Raw genomic sequence first — 15950 nt, forward strand, 5'->3', positions numbered from 1 at the left:
ACCCAAACGGAGTCTGCCACACAGGTGTAGAGGTGTCTTATGAATCGTAATAGTAATAGAACCTTAAGAGTGTTTCATGTGTCACTATATTCTGTTTCTTGTAACATGATTCAAATGACAGATGCCAAACTGACGTAGGTAACTAGAGTCCCTCCTACTGTTACGCAAACTATCGATACTTTTGCATTATTTTGTTGGTTTAAACGTTACGCTATCGAACTGACAGTCTTATTTGAATTTAAAATATAATATATTCAACATTTGGAGTGTCACTTTCCGACTCTGAGGACCAATCTTGCAAATTAATAATGAGTTCGTTTATTTTATCGCTTTTATTTTTACCGATACCTCACCCTCACCTCTAGCAATTGCGGCATATTGAAACGACATTGTAAAGGCGTTAATATAACACAGTGCCTACGCATTTTACAATAGGGCATTTTTTTTTTTATTCGTTTGGATGGCAAACAAGCAAGTGGGTCTCCTGATGGTAAGAGATCACCACCGCCCATAAGCATCTGCAACGCCAGGGGTATTGCAGATGCGTTGCCAACCTAGAGGCCTAAGATGGGATACCTCAAGTGCCAGTAATTTCACCGGCTGTCTTACTCTCCACGCCGAAACACAACAGTGCAAGCACTGCTGCTTCACGGCAGGATTAGCGAGCAAGATGGTGGTAGCAATCCGGGCGGACCTTCCAAAAGATCCTACCACCTGCCATTGCTGCTGCTGCATTATGATTAAGAGATAAAGATTTTAAATTATTAGTTTTATCGACTCAACTTCCGACACTTTGACTCTCTAGTCTTGTGATATTGACAGCTGTCACCCGCACCATGCTACAATGAAAGAGAGAAAGAGAGAGAGAGAGAAGAGAGAGAGAGAGAGAGAGAGAGAGAAATATATTTACACATATTCGATACACATAAAAATACGTTAGATGGAGAGAAAAAAATAATAATAATAACATCGAATAGTATAAAGTGGACCCCACTCAGCATACTGTTACGGCAAGCCGCAACGCTGTTTTTCAGTGGGACCCATTTAAAAACTAAAACATATAAAAACATACAACCCACTATGACGACACGAACGCCAGCGGAAGGAAGTTCGCAACCGGAAATAATGGCAACACTCGATCAGTTTAACCATCTTCGAAACAGTTAAACCTCAACAAGTCAAACCAGGATTGTAGCGTAATATTTACATTAATTTCAATAACAAAGTACTGTAGAGACACGTTGTATAACAACTAATAAAAATATTAGCGAAAGAATATACTCAGCGACACACAATTTAGCCCACTCTCCATACAAAATTACATATTAAGTACTGCATACATTTGACGGCTAGATTTTGTGCCGCTCTGAATTGATATTATCAACAACTTGAAAGAACTTAAGTACTACTAATAATAATGATAAACAAAAAAGAGTTTTACTAAGTAGTCACTTCATAAATAAATGACAGAGTTCTCAATTTACAAACAACAAAAAAGTTAGTAAACAAATAAAAAAAACGGGACGGTACGATACCGAACTTCGATTCCCGATTTTCATAGTAGCCCCCCTGGGTTGATGCTGATTTCCCTTTGCGGCTAGTACGCAGCGAATTCGTTACGCGCTCGCAGCGAACTCGCTGCGCGTTCGCCCGCAAATCGCAAGTGATGAGGCCCTTAACGTACTCACTCACCACCGTAGTGGCTGCGAGCATGAACACTCAAAACACTGCTGCTGGAAAACTGCGCCCCGCACACATCACACATAAACGGCGTGTGCGCACCATGCAGCGTCAGATGCTGATTCAAATACTGCCGCCTTTGGAACTTCTTCTCACAAACATTACAGCTAAACAACCAACTCTTCTTCCCATGCGTTTTCATATGAGTCCGTAAATTAGACGCTTGCGTGCACTTTTTCTTACACACTTTGCACTCGTACGGTTTCTGTCCTGTGTGAATTCGATGGTGGATTTTTAGATCCTGTGTATTTTTGAAAAATTTCTCACAAAAATTGCAAGGGTAAGGCCTTTCCGCGCTGTGAGTTCGGGCATGGTTTCTCAGGTGAGAATTGTCTCTAAAGCGTTTGTTGCACACAGAACAGCTGTATGGTTTCTCACCCGTGTGAGTTCTCTGATGGGTCTTTAAATGCGAGCGCTGTGTGAAGCGCTTCGGGCAGAACTCGCAAGCATAAGGCTTCTCCCCTGTGTGAGTCCGTTTGTGGGTGTATAAAGTGTCGTACCGCCTGAACTGTTTGTTACAAACATCGCAAGGAAACGGTTTCTCTCCGGTATGCACGCGTTTATGAGCGTCCAGCGTCTGCCAGATGCGGAACGATCGCTTGCACACGTCACAGGTGTACGGTTTCTCGCCCGTGTGCACCCGACTGTGGATCCGCAGAGAAACTTCCACCCTGAAACTCATGTTGCAGAATGTACAGCGGAAAGGTTTCTCGCCCGTGTGCACTCGGCCGTGCTCGACACACTCCCGCTCAAACCTGAACCTTTTCTTGCACACCTTGCATGAATACAGCTTCTTCTCCTTCTCCCCTGTGTGTTTTCGAACATGTTTCCCTAAAGCCTGGGATGTACGGAACTTTTTCTTGCAAACCTTGCAGGAGAAAGGGTGCTCGCCTAAATGCATTGTCCTAATGTGCATACTCATGGTATGCTTTAGCCGAAACTGTTTCTTGCACACATCACAGATATAAGGTTTCTCGCCCGTGTGCAATCGCACGTGTGCAACCAAGTCATTCTGGAATCTGAACTTTTTCTTGCAAATATCACACGAGACTGGTTTTTTTGGGTGATGACAGACATGATCACCTAATGAGGACAAAGTATCAAATTGTTCTTCGCAAACCCCGCAGTAGTATGTTTCTTCATCAGTCTCAAATGTCTGATTATCATCCAATAAATCTTCACTATCACTATTAAAACTTTTAAATTCATCTATAATTTTTATCTTCGCTGTCTTAACTTCATTTCCAATATCAATTCGTTCAAGACTTACGTAGCAGGGCTTTACCATTAGATTTTGTAAGTTATTCTTGTTGGTGTGTTCACTCGATGATTTGTATGGCTTACAAGTTTTACGTTTCATGTGATCAACATACTCCCATGCAGCTTGGAACTGCTGATGGCATATTTCACACGCTACGGCCTGCTCCTTCGCATGCCTTTTCATATGCTTTATTAAACAATATTTCCTTATGGTCGACATGCCACAGTAATCACAAGTATAATAAATCTTTGTAATAATATCTTTAGGTGTTTTTCTATTCATTTGCTCTCGGAATGGATCCCTTTCATGGATCTTTAAATGACTAGTCAAAGATCGTTTTGATTTAACCCCATTTCCGCAAATGTGGCACACAAATTTCCCTTTTCTCTTTATTTTTTTTTCAATTTTGATGGTATTTAATTCACTCTGCGTATGGGAGAGGATATGGTTCATTAAGCGATGTTTGTAACTAAAACACCTTTGACATATCTGGCATATGAACGCTTTTTTATATGAAACATGTTCTAACTTCACATAGCATGGTGTGAGCGAGATTAGTTCGGTTTTGGGAACTGCAGTTCCATTAGAAACACTAGGTGTTTGAAGGCGCGAAACCTCAGAATCAGAAATCTTCGGAGCATAATTGGACGTTTTTATGGAAATGGAGTCTCGGAGACTAGAAATGCCTTCAGGGTTACAATCCGTCCTGGCTGTTCTATTAACATCAGCATCTCCATCATCAGAATTAGTGACAGAAACATCAGCGTTCTGTACTGCTTTTTTATTAGGCATATTATTACTGGTGTCTTCAAGATTGGGAGAAATGATTCCTAAATTCTTGCACATTTTACTACTGGAGTCTTCAACGCTAGAAGGGACTTCAGCAGAGTTTCGTGCTAAGTCTGTGTTATATATAGTAGAGTTATATGTAGTAGAGACATCAACAGAAGATGCTGGTGTTCTGACAATATCGGGAACACTACCATCTTCAAGGCTGTTAGAAATGTCTTGAGCACAAACTGGTTCTGTCTTGCACATTTTATTAGTGGCCTCTTCCAGGATAGAATGAGTGTTAACAAAGTTGTTAGGCTTCTGTGTTACTGTTGCATTAGGATTATTACTACTAGAGTCTTCAAGGGAAGGTTGGTTGGTAGAGACATCACCAGTTGGTGCTGGTGTCCTGACCACATTAGTAAGAATAGCATCTTCAAGAATGTTAGGATCATCTTGAGGGGCCCAAGCTGGTTCTGTCTTGCACATTTTATTAGTTGCGTCTACCAGGATAGAATGTGTGTTAACAAAGATGTTAGGCTTCTGTGATACTGTTGCATTAGGATTATTACTACTAGAGTCTTCAAGGGAAGGTTGGTTGGTAGAGACATCACCAGTTGGTGCTGGTGTCCTGACCACATTAGTAAGAATAGCATCTTCAAGAATGTTAGGATCATCTTGAGGGGCCCAAGCTGGTTCTGTCTTGCACATTTTATTAGTTGCGTCTTCTAGGATAGTGTTGGAAACATCCTTAGGGTTTCGTGTTACCTCTGTATTATGATTATTACTACTACTGGAGTCTTGGTTAAAAACATTGGTAGGGACTGGTTCTAGTGTCCGGGCTGAATTAGCAATACCAGCTTCTTCACTCCTGGTAGGAATGTCTTGAACGCCCTGTGCAGGTTTTGTCTTGGTCGGTATATTAGTAGAGGTATCTTTAATGGTACTGTGACTGGCAGAAACACCCCCAGGGTCTGGGGTCTCCGTCTTGGGTTGCGGATCTCTGGTCTTAGCATCACATGCTCTTGCAACTGAAACATATTAAATGGTCCTTATTATAAATGTGAAAGTTTGTGAGTGATGTGTGTTACTTCTTCACGCTGAAACGGCTGGTCGGATTTGGATGAAATTTGGCAAAAGTTAGTTTATAACCTGGATTAAAACATAGGATACTTTTTTGGGATCAACCGCTGGGGTCTTCTTCTTACCTAACGTCAATGAAAAAGGGAATTCCCACGAGAATTTAATAAAATCTGGGAATTCCAATTGAACTGCTGTATCTAATGATACAGCAGAACCCGCAGGTAAAAACTAGTCAGTAATAAATTAACTATAGCCATGGTGGCCTAATGGTTTGACCTATGGCCTCTCAAGCAGAGGATCGTGGGTTTGATTGAATCCAAGCTCGCCCAGTTATTCGAAATTCATGTGCAAAATTATGTTGAAATTTACCATGGCAAAGGAAAACATTGTGAGGAAACCTGCACGCCGTTGAAGTGATTTAATGGTGTATGAAGTTCCTAATCGGCACTGGGCCCGCGCGGGAACTAAGGCACCAAGCCCTCTCATTTAAAATTCCCATGCTCTCCAAGGATCCTATGGAGAATAGCATGAAAGAAGTTTTTGAGAAGTGGCTACATCTCATTCTGGGAGGATGCCTGTGCTCAGCTGTCCGGAATATTGAGCTAGTGAAACCTTACTCAACCAGCTTTGCCCACGGTCTTGCATGCATAATAGGCAAATTGGATCCAACAGTTCAATCGAAATTCCAGGATTTTAGTTAATGAGTCAATCAACTTCTTCCTTGTTTGTTATTCTGTCCCATTGTCAAAGAGACAACATTGACAGAGTTTCTTAAAAAAACTATATGCAACTAATATGCTTAGGAGATGGTCTATAAAATTATGAGCTTGTAACTATGACAGTAATTTATACTCGAGACAACGGGACAGGTGAAACTAAATAAAAGCTTGTAAAAAGTACAGTCAGCAAAAAAGCTTGTATTAAAAATGTTTCTACAAGCTTTTCTTTAGGCTGCCCTGTTTGTTTCTTTATAAATTTGTTTGTTTTGATTGACTTGAAATTTGGTATACTTATGTAAATCTGGTGACAATACAATAATCTGGTAGTGACATCCTGATAGTCCAGCCAGCATTGTCTCCGCAGAACGGAACTTCTCAACTGTTAATGGCATCGACTTGAAATTTGGTATGGAAATGTAGTTTGAATGACAATGCAAGCACAGTCAACATAGTAAGCTTTTATTAAAAATTTAATTTTTAACTTCAACTTCAACTTTTTTTGTTTTTGGCAACCGGTCGCTTTAGGTTAGCAACCACTACTGCCAATGACTCCTGACAGCAGCAAAAGTGTACGTCGTGTTTGACCAGTTTTTAGAAAACAGTTCCTAAACATTGGGTGCTGAGATGTGCTTGTTGCGTACCTAAAATGGACATACACAGACATTGAGACAATACAAAACATTAAGACAGTACAAAACATTGAGACAATACAGGTTGGGTCCAAGGGAGACATTAATTTTTAACAAAAATCTTATTAAAAGTGTAAACAACTTCAAAAGTAAGGTGTGATTCTTATGCTACCCTCTTCTCGAAACTTAACCGGTTTACTAACCTGGTGATGCTAGGTCTGTCGCCTGCGACCTTGCTTCATGATGAACAGCGTACAACGCTTCCCAAAGTGCCTCCACATACTCGGCCTCCCACGCCGCTTCCTCCTTCACTAAATCCATTGCCATTCTAAACTGTTGTGTATTTTTCACAGAAAGAGGTTATAAAGTTAGTTGCATATGTAATAATAATAATAATCAAATAAGGGATAATCACAAAATGCTATCGTCACAGCATTAGCGAGTTATTAATTTTATTGAAAACAAACTCAACACGACTATTTTGGCGTAGAAGTAGAAACAAAACAAACCGGTCTTTTTTTTCATACGTTTCATTTTGTGACAGGTAAAGGCAATGACGTCCATACAGCCATGACTGATGAAAACTAACTGAAGTGAAGTGAAATAAAAACAAATAACGAAGTAAAATATCGTTATCCTTGATATTACTATCATAAATGTAAAAGTAACTGCCGTCTGAAAAATATTACAGAAAAGTATTTGGTAATAAAAATTTAATTTTTAATATAAGCTTTTTTTGCTGACTGTACTTTTTGTTGACTGTACTAGTATTGTCACCCAAATACATTAGCATATTAAATTTCAAGTCGATGCCATAAACCGTTGAAGAGTTGATTACAGACAGTCATAAGTACCTACGTAGTATTTCTGTGACAAACAGACAGACAGACAACGCGACAGGTGAAACTATTAAATAAATGCTTGTAAAAAGTTCCTCAAACGAAAACAAAAGATGAAGTGAATGCCATCGTAACGTAAGTTTGAACTCTATAGGAATGTTTGGGCCAAGTTATTATTATCATTCCAGACTAGGTATACATATACGTCTCGTCGTCTCGGCACAGGCCTCCTCTCAGACTGAGAAGGCTTGGGTGGGAGGATAATTTTTGTTTTGATTTTTTAACTTTTTTATAAATAGGTAAGAGGGGTAATAAAGCATGCGTGTCACTTTATGGAAATAAATCACCACCGCCCATGAACACCCGCAACACGAAGGATATCACAGGTGCGTTGCCCTTTTTATTTAATTTATTTCAAATGTGATTTTAAACATTTAATAATATTGACATATTTTAAGAGAAAAAAATATTAGGAATCAAAACCAGCATCAACTTTGAATATTTTTATTTTTATCAAGCTTTACAGAACCTCGGCATGTGTAGCGGTGACCGTTAATTCGCAAAAGGCGCAAAATTCGCGGGGGCGGGAGCGGCTGTCACAAGCGCGGAAATTAACGGTCAGTGCTACACTTACGTGCCAAGAGTATGTACTATGTAACAACTAATATATGAACATTTTGATGGCAATTATAAAGAAACACTTACAACTAGGTCAATATCAATTTATCACACAACGTTCACTAGTTTTATTGCTTTACTGCGTAATAATAAAAAAAACATAAAGTAATCTTCTTCGATTTTGATTTATAAAAAGTCAACACTTGAATCTTATCTTAAAAATAATGTCCTAATGCCAAGGATGGCACTGCGTAAAACGGGGTGAGTAGGGACAACATTGAAATTCAAACCTTGATAAAAAAAACATACGTAGCAAGTTGATTTTTATACATAAAAAATGCTCTGGTGGTATGAATTTTAGTTTAATAATGATTATCTGTCGTTTAATTTCATAGTTTAAACAATAAACACTAAAATATAGGCAAATCCCAGCTCACCCCGTAGTGGGGTCAGAAGGGATAGAAACAAACCGTCACTACTTTGAAAAAATCTCGTATCTAAAATCAATGTCAACAAAATTGAACCTTGATGTAATGTCTATAAAGTTCACTCACAAAAATTATCTATTTTGAGCTACGAGTTTTTTTTTAAAAGTAGTGACGAAATAAAAATTACCAGAAAAAAGGAGATATAAGTAATATAAGTATAATAAACAGTAATATAAATAATAAATAGTAATATAAATAAACTACTTTTAGAGCAAGCTGAGCCACAAATTTCAAGTAACTAGTGAAAACACAAAATATTAGTTCTATCCCTACTCCCCCCGCAATCCCTTCTCACCCCATTGTACGTTGCTCTTCATTGAATTGAATATATTATTATTATCTAGTTTTTTTATTTTGATTGCCAAAAGAAAAAACGCCTCAGAGCAAAAGGCACAAAATGGAAAATGTTAATTACATACCATACCATATACATGTCTTCTGTGTCGCTTACTATTTCTGGTGTACAATAAAGAGTCATTCATTGTACTGTATTGTGTTGTACCATCAGCCAAATATGTGGTCTACCACCCTAAAGCTGATAATCGTTTGCATGTCATAAAACAATAATGCCAATAGACGTGTCTGTCAACTTGAAAGTTTGATTTTAGCGACATATTCGTTGGAAGCTTAAAGTTCCATCTTACAGACTGGCTAAAACCAAAAAGTCGTTTCTGGGAAATTGCATACGTTTTTAAAATAAAATTCCAAAAAATATTATAAATGAAACGGATACAAAATTCAGATCTATTGTCAAGAAGACATTAATATTAAAGGCGTATTATAAAGTTAATGATTATATCATGGACAGGGATATTTGGAAATAATTCCGATCCGCATTAGCGATCCCTTCAAATAGCGAACCTACTGTGTTAAAAATAAAGTTGTGTTAAATACTTGTGATGTATAGATATCATCCCGTGGCGTGCCGTATCAAGCCGTGGTGGCCTAGTGGTTTGACCTATCGCCTCTCAAACAGAGGGTCGTGGGTTCAAACCCCGGCTCGCACCTCTGAGTTTTTCGAAATTCATGTGCGGAATTACATTTGAAATTTACCACGAGCTTTGCGGTGAAGGAAAACATCGTGAGGAAACCTGCACAAACCTGCGAAGCAATTCAATGGTGTGTGTGAAGTTCCCAATCCGCACTGGGCCCGCGTGGGAACTATGGCCCAAGCCCTCTTGTTCTGAGAGGAGGCCTGTGCCCAGCAGTGGGACGTATATAGGCTGGGTTGATTGATAGATATCATCTGTTTAAAAAATATATATACCTCGTTGAGTTTCTTGCCGGTGGTAGATTTTTTTTGACATTCATAAGTGCTTGTTATAGCCTAAATTGAATAAAGATATTTTGACTTTGACTTTGATAGGAACTTGCTTAAAAATTGATAGACCACTTATTTTGCTGATGGTACCTAAAATGTACTTATACACAACGCACGCATACCTACTTATTGTGAAACCCGCGCACCGTAGCTACATTTTGCGAATGAACTTTTTGCTTTGCCTGTTTGGTGTTCACATATTCCAGTAAAACCGTTCCATTAGCATGACCCTGCGGTGCTCGATCGATCTTGTGTCTCGTTTGGATCGTGACCCAGCAGTGTACCTACCTATCGCTACTGGCACGAATTTACTGGGATAATGTAAATCGGACATTTTGCGTATTGTAGATTTTACTATTGTTTACAATTTACGTGTCGTGCATTTTGCTCCGAAGCGAGAAAAAACACGTGCCCTATATTTCCGATAACATAACTAATTGACGGGCAAATTATGCCCACCATTAACAGGTACAGTCGAATTCATAAACTAGTGAGAAAAAATTTGATCAAAAATATCTGTATACCCCTAGTGTAAGTTTTCGGTTACAAAATACGTCTCGATCAGGTTTGCGTTAAAATCTAAATAACGTTACGCTAGAGGCGCTGTTCGTGTTATATACAAATTGAGATTTTAACACGAACGCGATCGAGACGTATTTTGTAACCGAAAACTCTGAGCGAAAACTTAGTTTTCGTTTCAGATATTTTTGAGATATTTTTCAGATATTTTTGATCAAATTTTTACTCATATGTTTATAAACTCGACTTTACAAGGTGTTAATTAAATACAGAAAACCTGAAACTTGTAGCATGTTCGAAATCGAGAAGTTTAAAGTTGCGAGTATAGAAAATATTAACAACTTATATAATTATAGCAAACTAAGAATAAGTATTTTATTGCAATAAAGGTAAATAAGTATATGAGAATAAATGCAATAACCAACTCAACATAAATAAAGTCTCAGGTTTCCACTATAACATGTTGAAACACAAAATTTGTAAAACTTTTAAAGAATGATTAACCAGAGATGTGCGATGAACGTGTTTTTCACTAACCAATACAAACGCTTCATTTACACATCCCTCGCACAGCACATCTCTAGTGGAAACAGCCCATTAATGGTTCATGAAAAACACATTCCTTGCACATCTCTGGTGTAAACGCAGCCTTAATGTCCTCTGTATAAAACTTATACTTAATTACATATTCACGGCAAAGCGGCAGCCAATCCATCGCTGTGGCGCCGCCGCTTGTGCCAAGTCAACCCGCTGCTGTTGGCGTACCTCTGCCCGCACACATCACAGCCATAAGGTTTCTCCCCCTGTGTGCTGCTTCAAGTGGCTCAAAAGATGCTTGCGCTGCTTGAAACTCTTCTTGCACACATCACACGTATACGCCCACACATTGGAGTGGGATATCAAGTGGTCAGCTAGATGAGAACTCCGTGCAAACTGTTTCTTACACACTTTACAGTGATAGGGTTTCTCGCCTGTGTGAACGCGTTTGTGCACCGTGCATTCGTTTAGCGTCGCGAACCGTCTGTTGCACACATCGCAGTGGAACGGTTTCTCGCCTGTGTGCGTTCGAACGTGGCATGTTAGAATAAATTTATCTGTGAATTGTTTATCGCAAAACTTGCAACCATAGGGCCTCTCGCCTGTGTGCGTCCGTCGGTGGCGGATTAAATGAGCCCTCTGTTTGTACCGTTTCGGGCAGAATTCACAGTGAAAAGGTTTCTCGCCTGTGTGAATGCGTTTGTGGTTATCAAACGTGGAATTAAGACGGAACTGTTTCTTACACACTTCGCAGGTGTACCGTTTCTGTCCTGTGTGAATAGTGCCGTGCTCTTTTAATTTAGCGCTGTCGCGGAACTGTTTCTTGCATATTTCACACGAATACGGCTTCTTATCGGAGTGTGTGAATAAATGATTCACTAAAGCGCTCTTTCGCAGGAATCGTTTCTTACATACGTCGCAGGCGAAAGGTCTTTCGCCTGTGTGACTGCGATTGTGCGTTTCTAATTCGCCTGGCGATTTATATTTCTTCTTACACATTTTGCATGAATATGGTTTCTCTGGTTTCTTACCCGCGTGCAGTAACTTGTGACGTCTCAGCGATCGATTATGAGTAAACTGCTTCTGGCATATGTTACACGTTGGTCTCTCATCTGCGTGCACGACTTCATGTATTCTCAACTGGCTCTTTGTCCTGTAACTTTTCTCGCATATGTCACACGAAAATGGTTTCTCGCCTGTGTGAACCCGGAAATGTGTGTCCAAAAGGCACTTGTGCTGTACTTTTAGATTGCAAATTTTGCAAGTAAAAGGTTTCTTCGGACCTTTGCATTGGTGATCCCCCAGCTGGGACATATTTTCAAATTGTTTCTCGCAGACCCCACAGTAATATGTTTCTTCATTAGGCCCCAGCACAGGCTCACCTTCGCGTATTTCATCATCATCATTTAAATCATCTTCACTGCTTCCAACAGTTTCTTCAATTTTCAACAACTTATCATCAATTACATCGGTATCATCATCAGATTTGATCCCAGACTTAACAGCTGCGTCTCCCAAGGCATCATCAGAAGCCTTCAGGTTCTCTTCGTCATGAACCTTCATGTGTTCCATGAGCTCCCAAGCTATTTTAAACGGTTCATTGCAGACCGTGCAACACACAGGCGGCTGTTTCTCATGCGCTGCCAGATGCCTCGCCAGACTCTCCTTCCTACTCGACTGTCTCCCACAAACGTCGCACTCGTAAAAGCACTTCACAATCTTCTCCGGCATCTTCCTTAACACTTGCTTCACGAAAGGATCCCGCTTCGCGTGGATCTTAAGATGTCTCACCAAACCGTCTTTCCGAGACAGCCTCTGCCCGCATTTATGACATTTGAATTTCCCTTTGCCTCTTGGTTTCTTCTCTACTTTGATGGTGTTAATTTCTTCTTGTGTGTGCGTGAGGATGTGACGGGAGAGACCTTTTTTTTCGCTCAACAGCTTCTCGCATATTGGGCATTTGAATTTCTTCTTTTGGAGAACGCGTTCTAGTTTAACGTAGCAAGGTTTGAGGGGGACCTTTTCTTCACTGATCACGTAGGAATGAGGCTTGAGCCCCGGTAGTTGTGGCTCTTCGAGGAACTCGTTGGTCGCAACGTCTCCTGTCTTGGACTCTGCGAGGCTTTTGTCTGCCCCGAACCCATGGAAAACTGGAAGATGATAATTGGTACTTTAGCTGAGGATAGGACTTTCAAATTAGCAAGTTGAGCTAGAATGTGTTATGTTGCACGCTAATTTTAGAGAACATCAGCACTTACGTAATAGATACCTTGCTTGGGGGGTTAAAAATTAATAGTTTAAAAAACACTAGGAACACACGCTTTTATAAATGCACGTTAAAACAAAAAATAAACTATGGGTCAAAAACCCAATTTTGGGTGGGGTAAAAATACAAAAAGATTCCAAAAAACCAATCTTAATTTGATTGCTTAGTAACAATAGTAACGATATCTCTTGTCCGGGTGAGCGGTTAGTTCCAATGGAGTGCCGAAAAAGTTTCTCGATGAGGGCTACGGCATAGATGTCGCTAGCGTCACTGCTTAAGTGACTAAGTAAGAAACAAACAAGCTGAGATATGAGGTGCATAGGGGAAATTCGTGTCGGTACCGTTGACCATCAGTGGTGTAGCGGTATAGCACGCGGTACGGATTACCGAAGACCTGGGTTCGATTCCCAGTGATGGTCTTATTTTTCTGTTTTTTCTGTGCATCTATATTTCAATTTGTATTTTCAATTTAGGTTTTACGGGATGACCGTAAAAGTAAAAATTTGGAATTGAAATAAAAAATACAAAAAGTTTCCAAAAAACCAATCTTAAATTATGGGTCGTTCAAGTTGTCTCTATTTCTGGCTGAAGCGAAAACTATGTGCTTTTAATTATAATATTTGATTGTAAAAGCGCGGGGCGCTGGAACAGGAAAGACTTTCTTGTTAACAAATAATAATACTAACTTCCTGGGAAGCTGCCCCACGCTTTTACAATCAAATATATATTATAGCCGTATATTACAAGCCGTGGTGGCCTAGTGGTTTGACCTATCGCCTCTCAAGCAGAGGGTCGTGGGTCCAAACCCCGGCTCGCACCTCTGAGTTTTTCGAAATTCACGTGCGGAGTTACATTTGAAATTTACCACGAGCTTTGCGGTGAAGGAAAACATCGTGAGGAAAACCTGCACAAACCTGCGAAGCAATTCAATGGTGCGTGTGAAGTTCCCAATCCGCACTGGGCCCGCGTGGGAACTACGGCCCAAGCCCTCTTGTTCTGAGAGGAGGCCTGTGCCCAGCAGTGGGACGTATATAGGCTGGGATGATGATGATGATATATTATAGCCGAAATAGGGTTCCTAGCCATTACGAAAAAAATATATAATATTTTTCTAGGGATTTCGTATTTTGTCCATCCTGAATTTTTTCAAATATTTCCACCCACCGGTTTAGATTTTAGAAGGGGGGGGGGGGGGGGGGGACGCTCGATTTTAATGTAAATTAGTTGAATATTTTGCAAACAAATCACTGAATCGAAAAATCGTTTTAACAACCCCCTAATGGTTTTAAAAGACCTATTCAACGATACCCCACACTACAAGGTACTTTACGGTACTACGGTACAAAAAAAAATTTTTGAATTTTTATTGTACCATTTTGTCGGCATGATGATGATGATGATGAAATCCTGTAGTCCCTCAGCAGGGACATAGGGCTCGCAGTAGGGACTTCCATGCGTCACGGTCCTGTGCTGTGGCTTTTAGGTCTCGCCACTGGTACCCAATGTCGGCATAGTTTATATATATATATTCGTGCAAAATTACAGCTTTCTAGCATTGATAGTCCCTGAAAAAAGCTGCGGACGGACAGACAGACAGACATGGCGAAACTATAAGGGTTCCATTTTTGCCATTTTGGCTATGGAACCCCAAAAACCGCATTTAAATTGGTCCACCAGTTTAAGAGTTACAGTGCCACAGACAGACAGACACACGTAGCAGTCAAACTTATATCTCCCCTCTTTTTTTGGCGGAGGTTAAAAACGAAATAAAAGATAACCTAAGCAACAAAAAGTTGGACAACCCCCGACTTTGTCACTTCAAAGTTCAATATCTCAAAAACAGCTGAACCGATTTTGATGCTACTTGTCTATAAACCATAGCTAGAAAACCTGCTTTCAAATAAAAAAAACCGCATTCAAATCAGTCCACCAGTTTAAGAGCTACGGTGCCACAGTCAGACACACATAGCGGTCAAGCTTATATATAACACCCCTCTTTTTGCGTCGGGGGTTCAAAATATGAATTTTATGGGGTACAAATGTATTAAAAGTTAGGAATTGTGACAGCTTCAAGGCAATTTCATTGTGGCTCATCTCCTAAGTATGCTAATAGTATATTTTGCAAATATTTTTCTAACAAAGTGTAGGTATCACTATACGTCTCTAGGGGTGAGCAGGGAGGGACGGCGCCCCCCCCTCCCCCCTAGAGATTGTAAAAAAATTTGCCAAATGTAAAGCAACCAAACCAGTCCTAAGTCTGACTAGACTTGCTTGATCGATCATCTACGTCGAAACCGAAACCTACAAGTCAAACTTTTCTCCATATCAACTTGCCCCCCCCCCCCCCCTGGGCCATCGGCTGGCGACATTCTTAAGGTTAGTCAAGTTAATATAGAAAATGTTATTGACATAAACCGTTTAGATTTGAATTCGATTTTTTTTTATAATGATGATGAAAAAATATAGTCAGCAACCTACCTGGTAGCTTATCAAAGTCCAGCTCTAAATACTCCGCCTGATTCAGATCGGGGCCCAGCATGAGCTCCCGCTTGACCTCGTCTCCAGCGAACAGGTCGGCCCACAGGATATCCTCTTCCAACTCCTCGTCTTCCTCCTCCTCCTCCTTCACTTCTGGACACTCCGAAGCCATGGTAAAAACGCTAAAAACGCCGGCACCGCCGCTCACGTGTTTTGCATTACGAATTGTTCAATGAAAACTGAGTATTTTGCGTCACTGCTGACAGGGCATTCTTGAAGCGGCCTCGTGTAAGTGTAATATGAGCGTCGCTAGTTTATTGAGGCAGTAAATTTGGTTAAATATGCATTTTTTATCACATAAACAACGCTTTTTATTCAATTTTCTAGTCTAGTAGGTAGGTATTTTATTTTTCTTTCGTATGACAGTAACGAGATGTATTTTCTTACAAAATCGCATTTTCGCGAACAGCGTTGAATCGTAAAGTTTTTAGAAGAGTTTAGACTCGAAATCAAACGATAAATCCCAAAGACAGATAAAAACATAAAAAGGTCGATTCAAATAAGTTTATTTATTGAAACCTTATTGAAACCATATTCAAACCCTGTTTTATACTTTTTGAAGTTTGAAGGAAGCCGAACGACCGAACGAACAATAACACCCAAAAAAAAAACGCCTCATGA

At 40.0% G+C, this 15950-nt stretch overlaps 3 protein-coding genes across 3 annotated transcripts in view; 1 reads left to right on the forward strand and 2 right to left on the reverse strand.

The window, feature by feature from the left end:
- LOC141443953 (putative fatty acyl-CoA reductase CG5065) overlaps positions 1 to 15950 on the forward strand; it is a 65308-nt gene that overhangs the window by 38905 nt on the left and 10453 nt on the right. The gene's annotated exons all lie outside the window — the stretch shown is intronic.
- On the reverse strand, positions 11 to 6679 carry LOC141443952 (uncharacterized). Its single transcript, XM_074109383.1, has 2 exons — positions 6407 to 6679; positions 11 to 4803 (listed from the first exon to the last, which is right to left on the reverse strand). Exons 1-2 carry the CDS (start codon positions 6528 to 6530, stop codon positions 1685 to 1687), a joined length of 3243 nt encoding a protein of 1080 aa, XP_073965484.1. The 5' UTR covers positions 6531 to 6679; the 3' UTR covers positions 11 to 1684.
- Positions 10769 to 15597, reverse strand: LOC141443717 (uncharacterized). Its single transcript, XM_074109066.1, has 2 exons — positions 15270 to 15597; positions 10769 to 12675 (listed from the first exon to the last, which is right to left on the reverse strand). The coding sequence occupies exons 1-2, from the start codon at positions 15439 to 15441 to the stop codon at positions 10769 to 10771; spliced, it is 2079 nt and encodes a 692-aa protein (XP_073965167.1). The 5' UTR covers positions 15442 to 15597.

Source organism: Choristoneura fumiferana, chromosome 28 (assembly GCF_025370935.1).
Source record: "Choristoneura fumiferana chromosome 28, NRCan_CFum_1, whole genome shotgun sequence".
Classification (NCBI taxonomy): Eukaryota; Metazoa; Arthropoda; class Insecta; order Lepidoptera; family Tortricidae; genus Choristoneura; species Choristoneura fumiferana.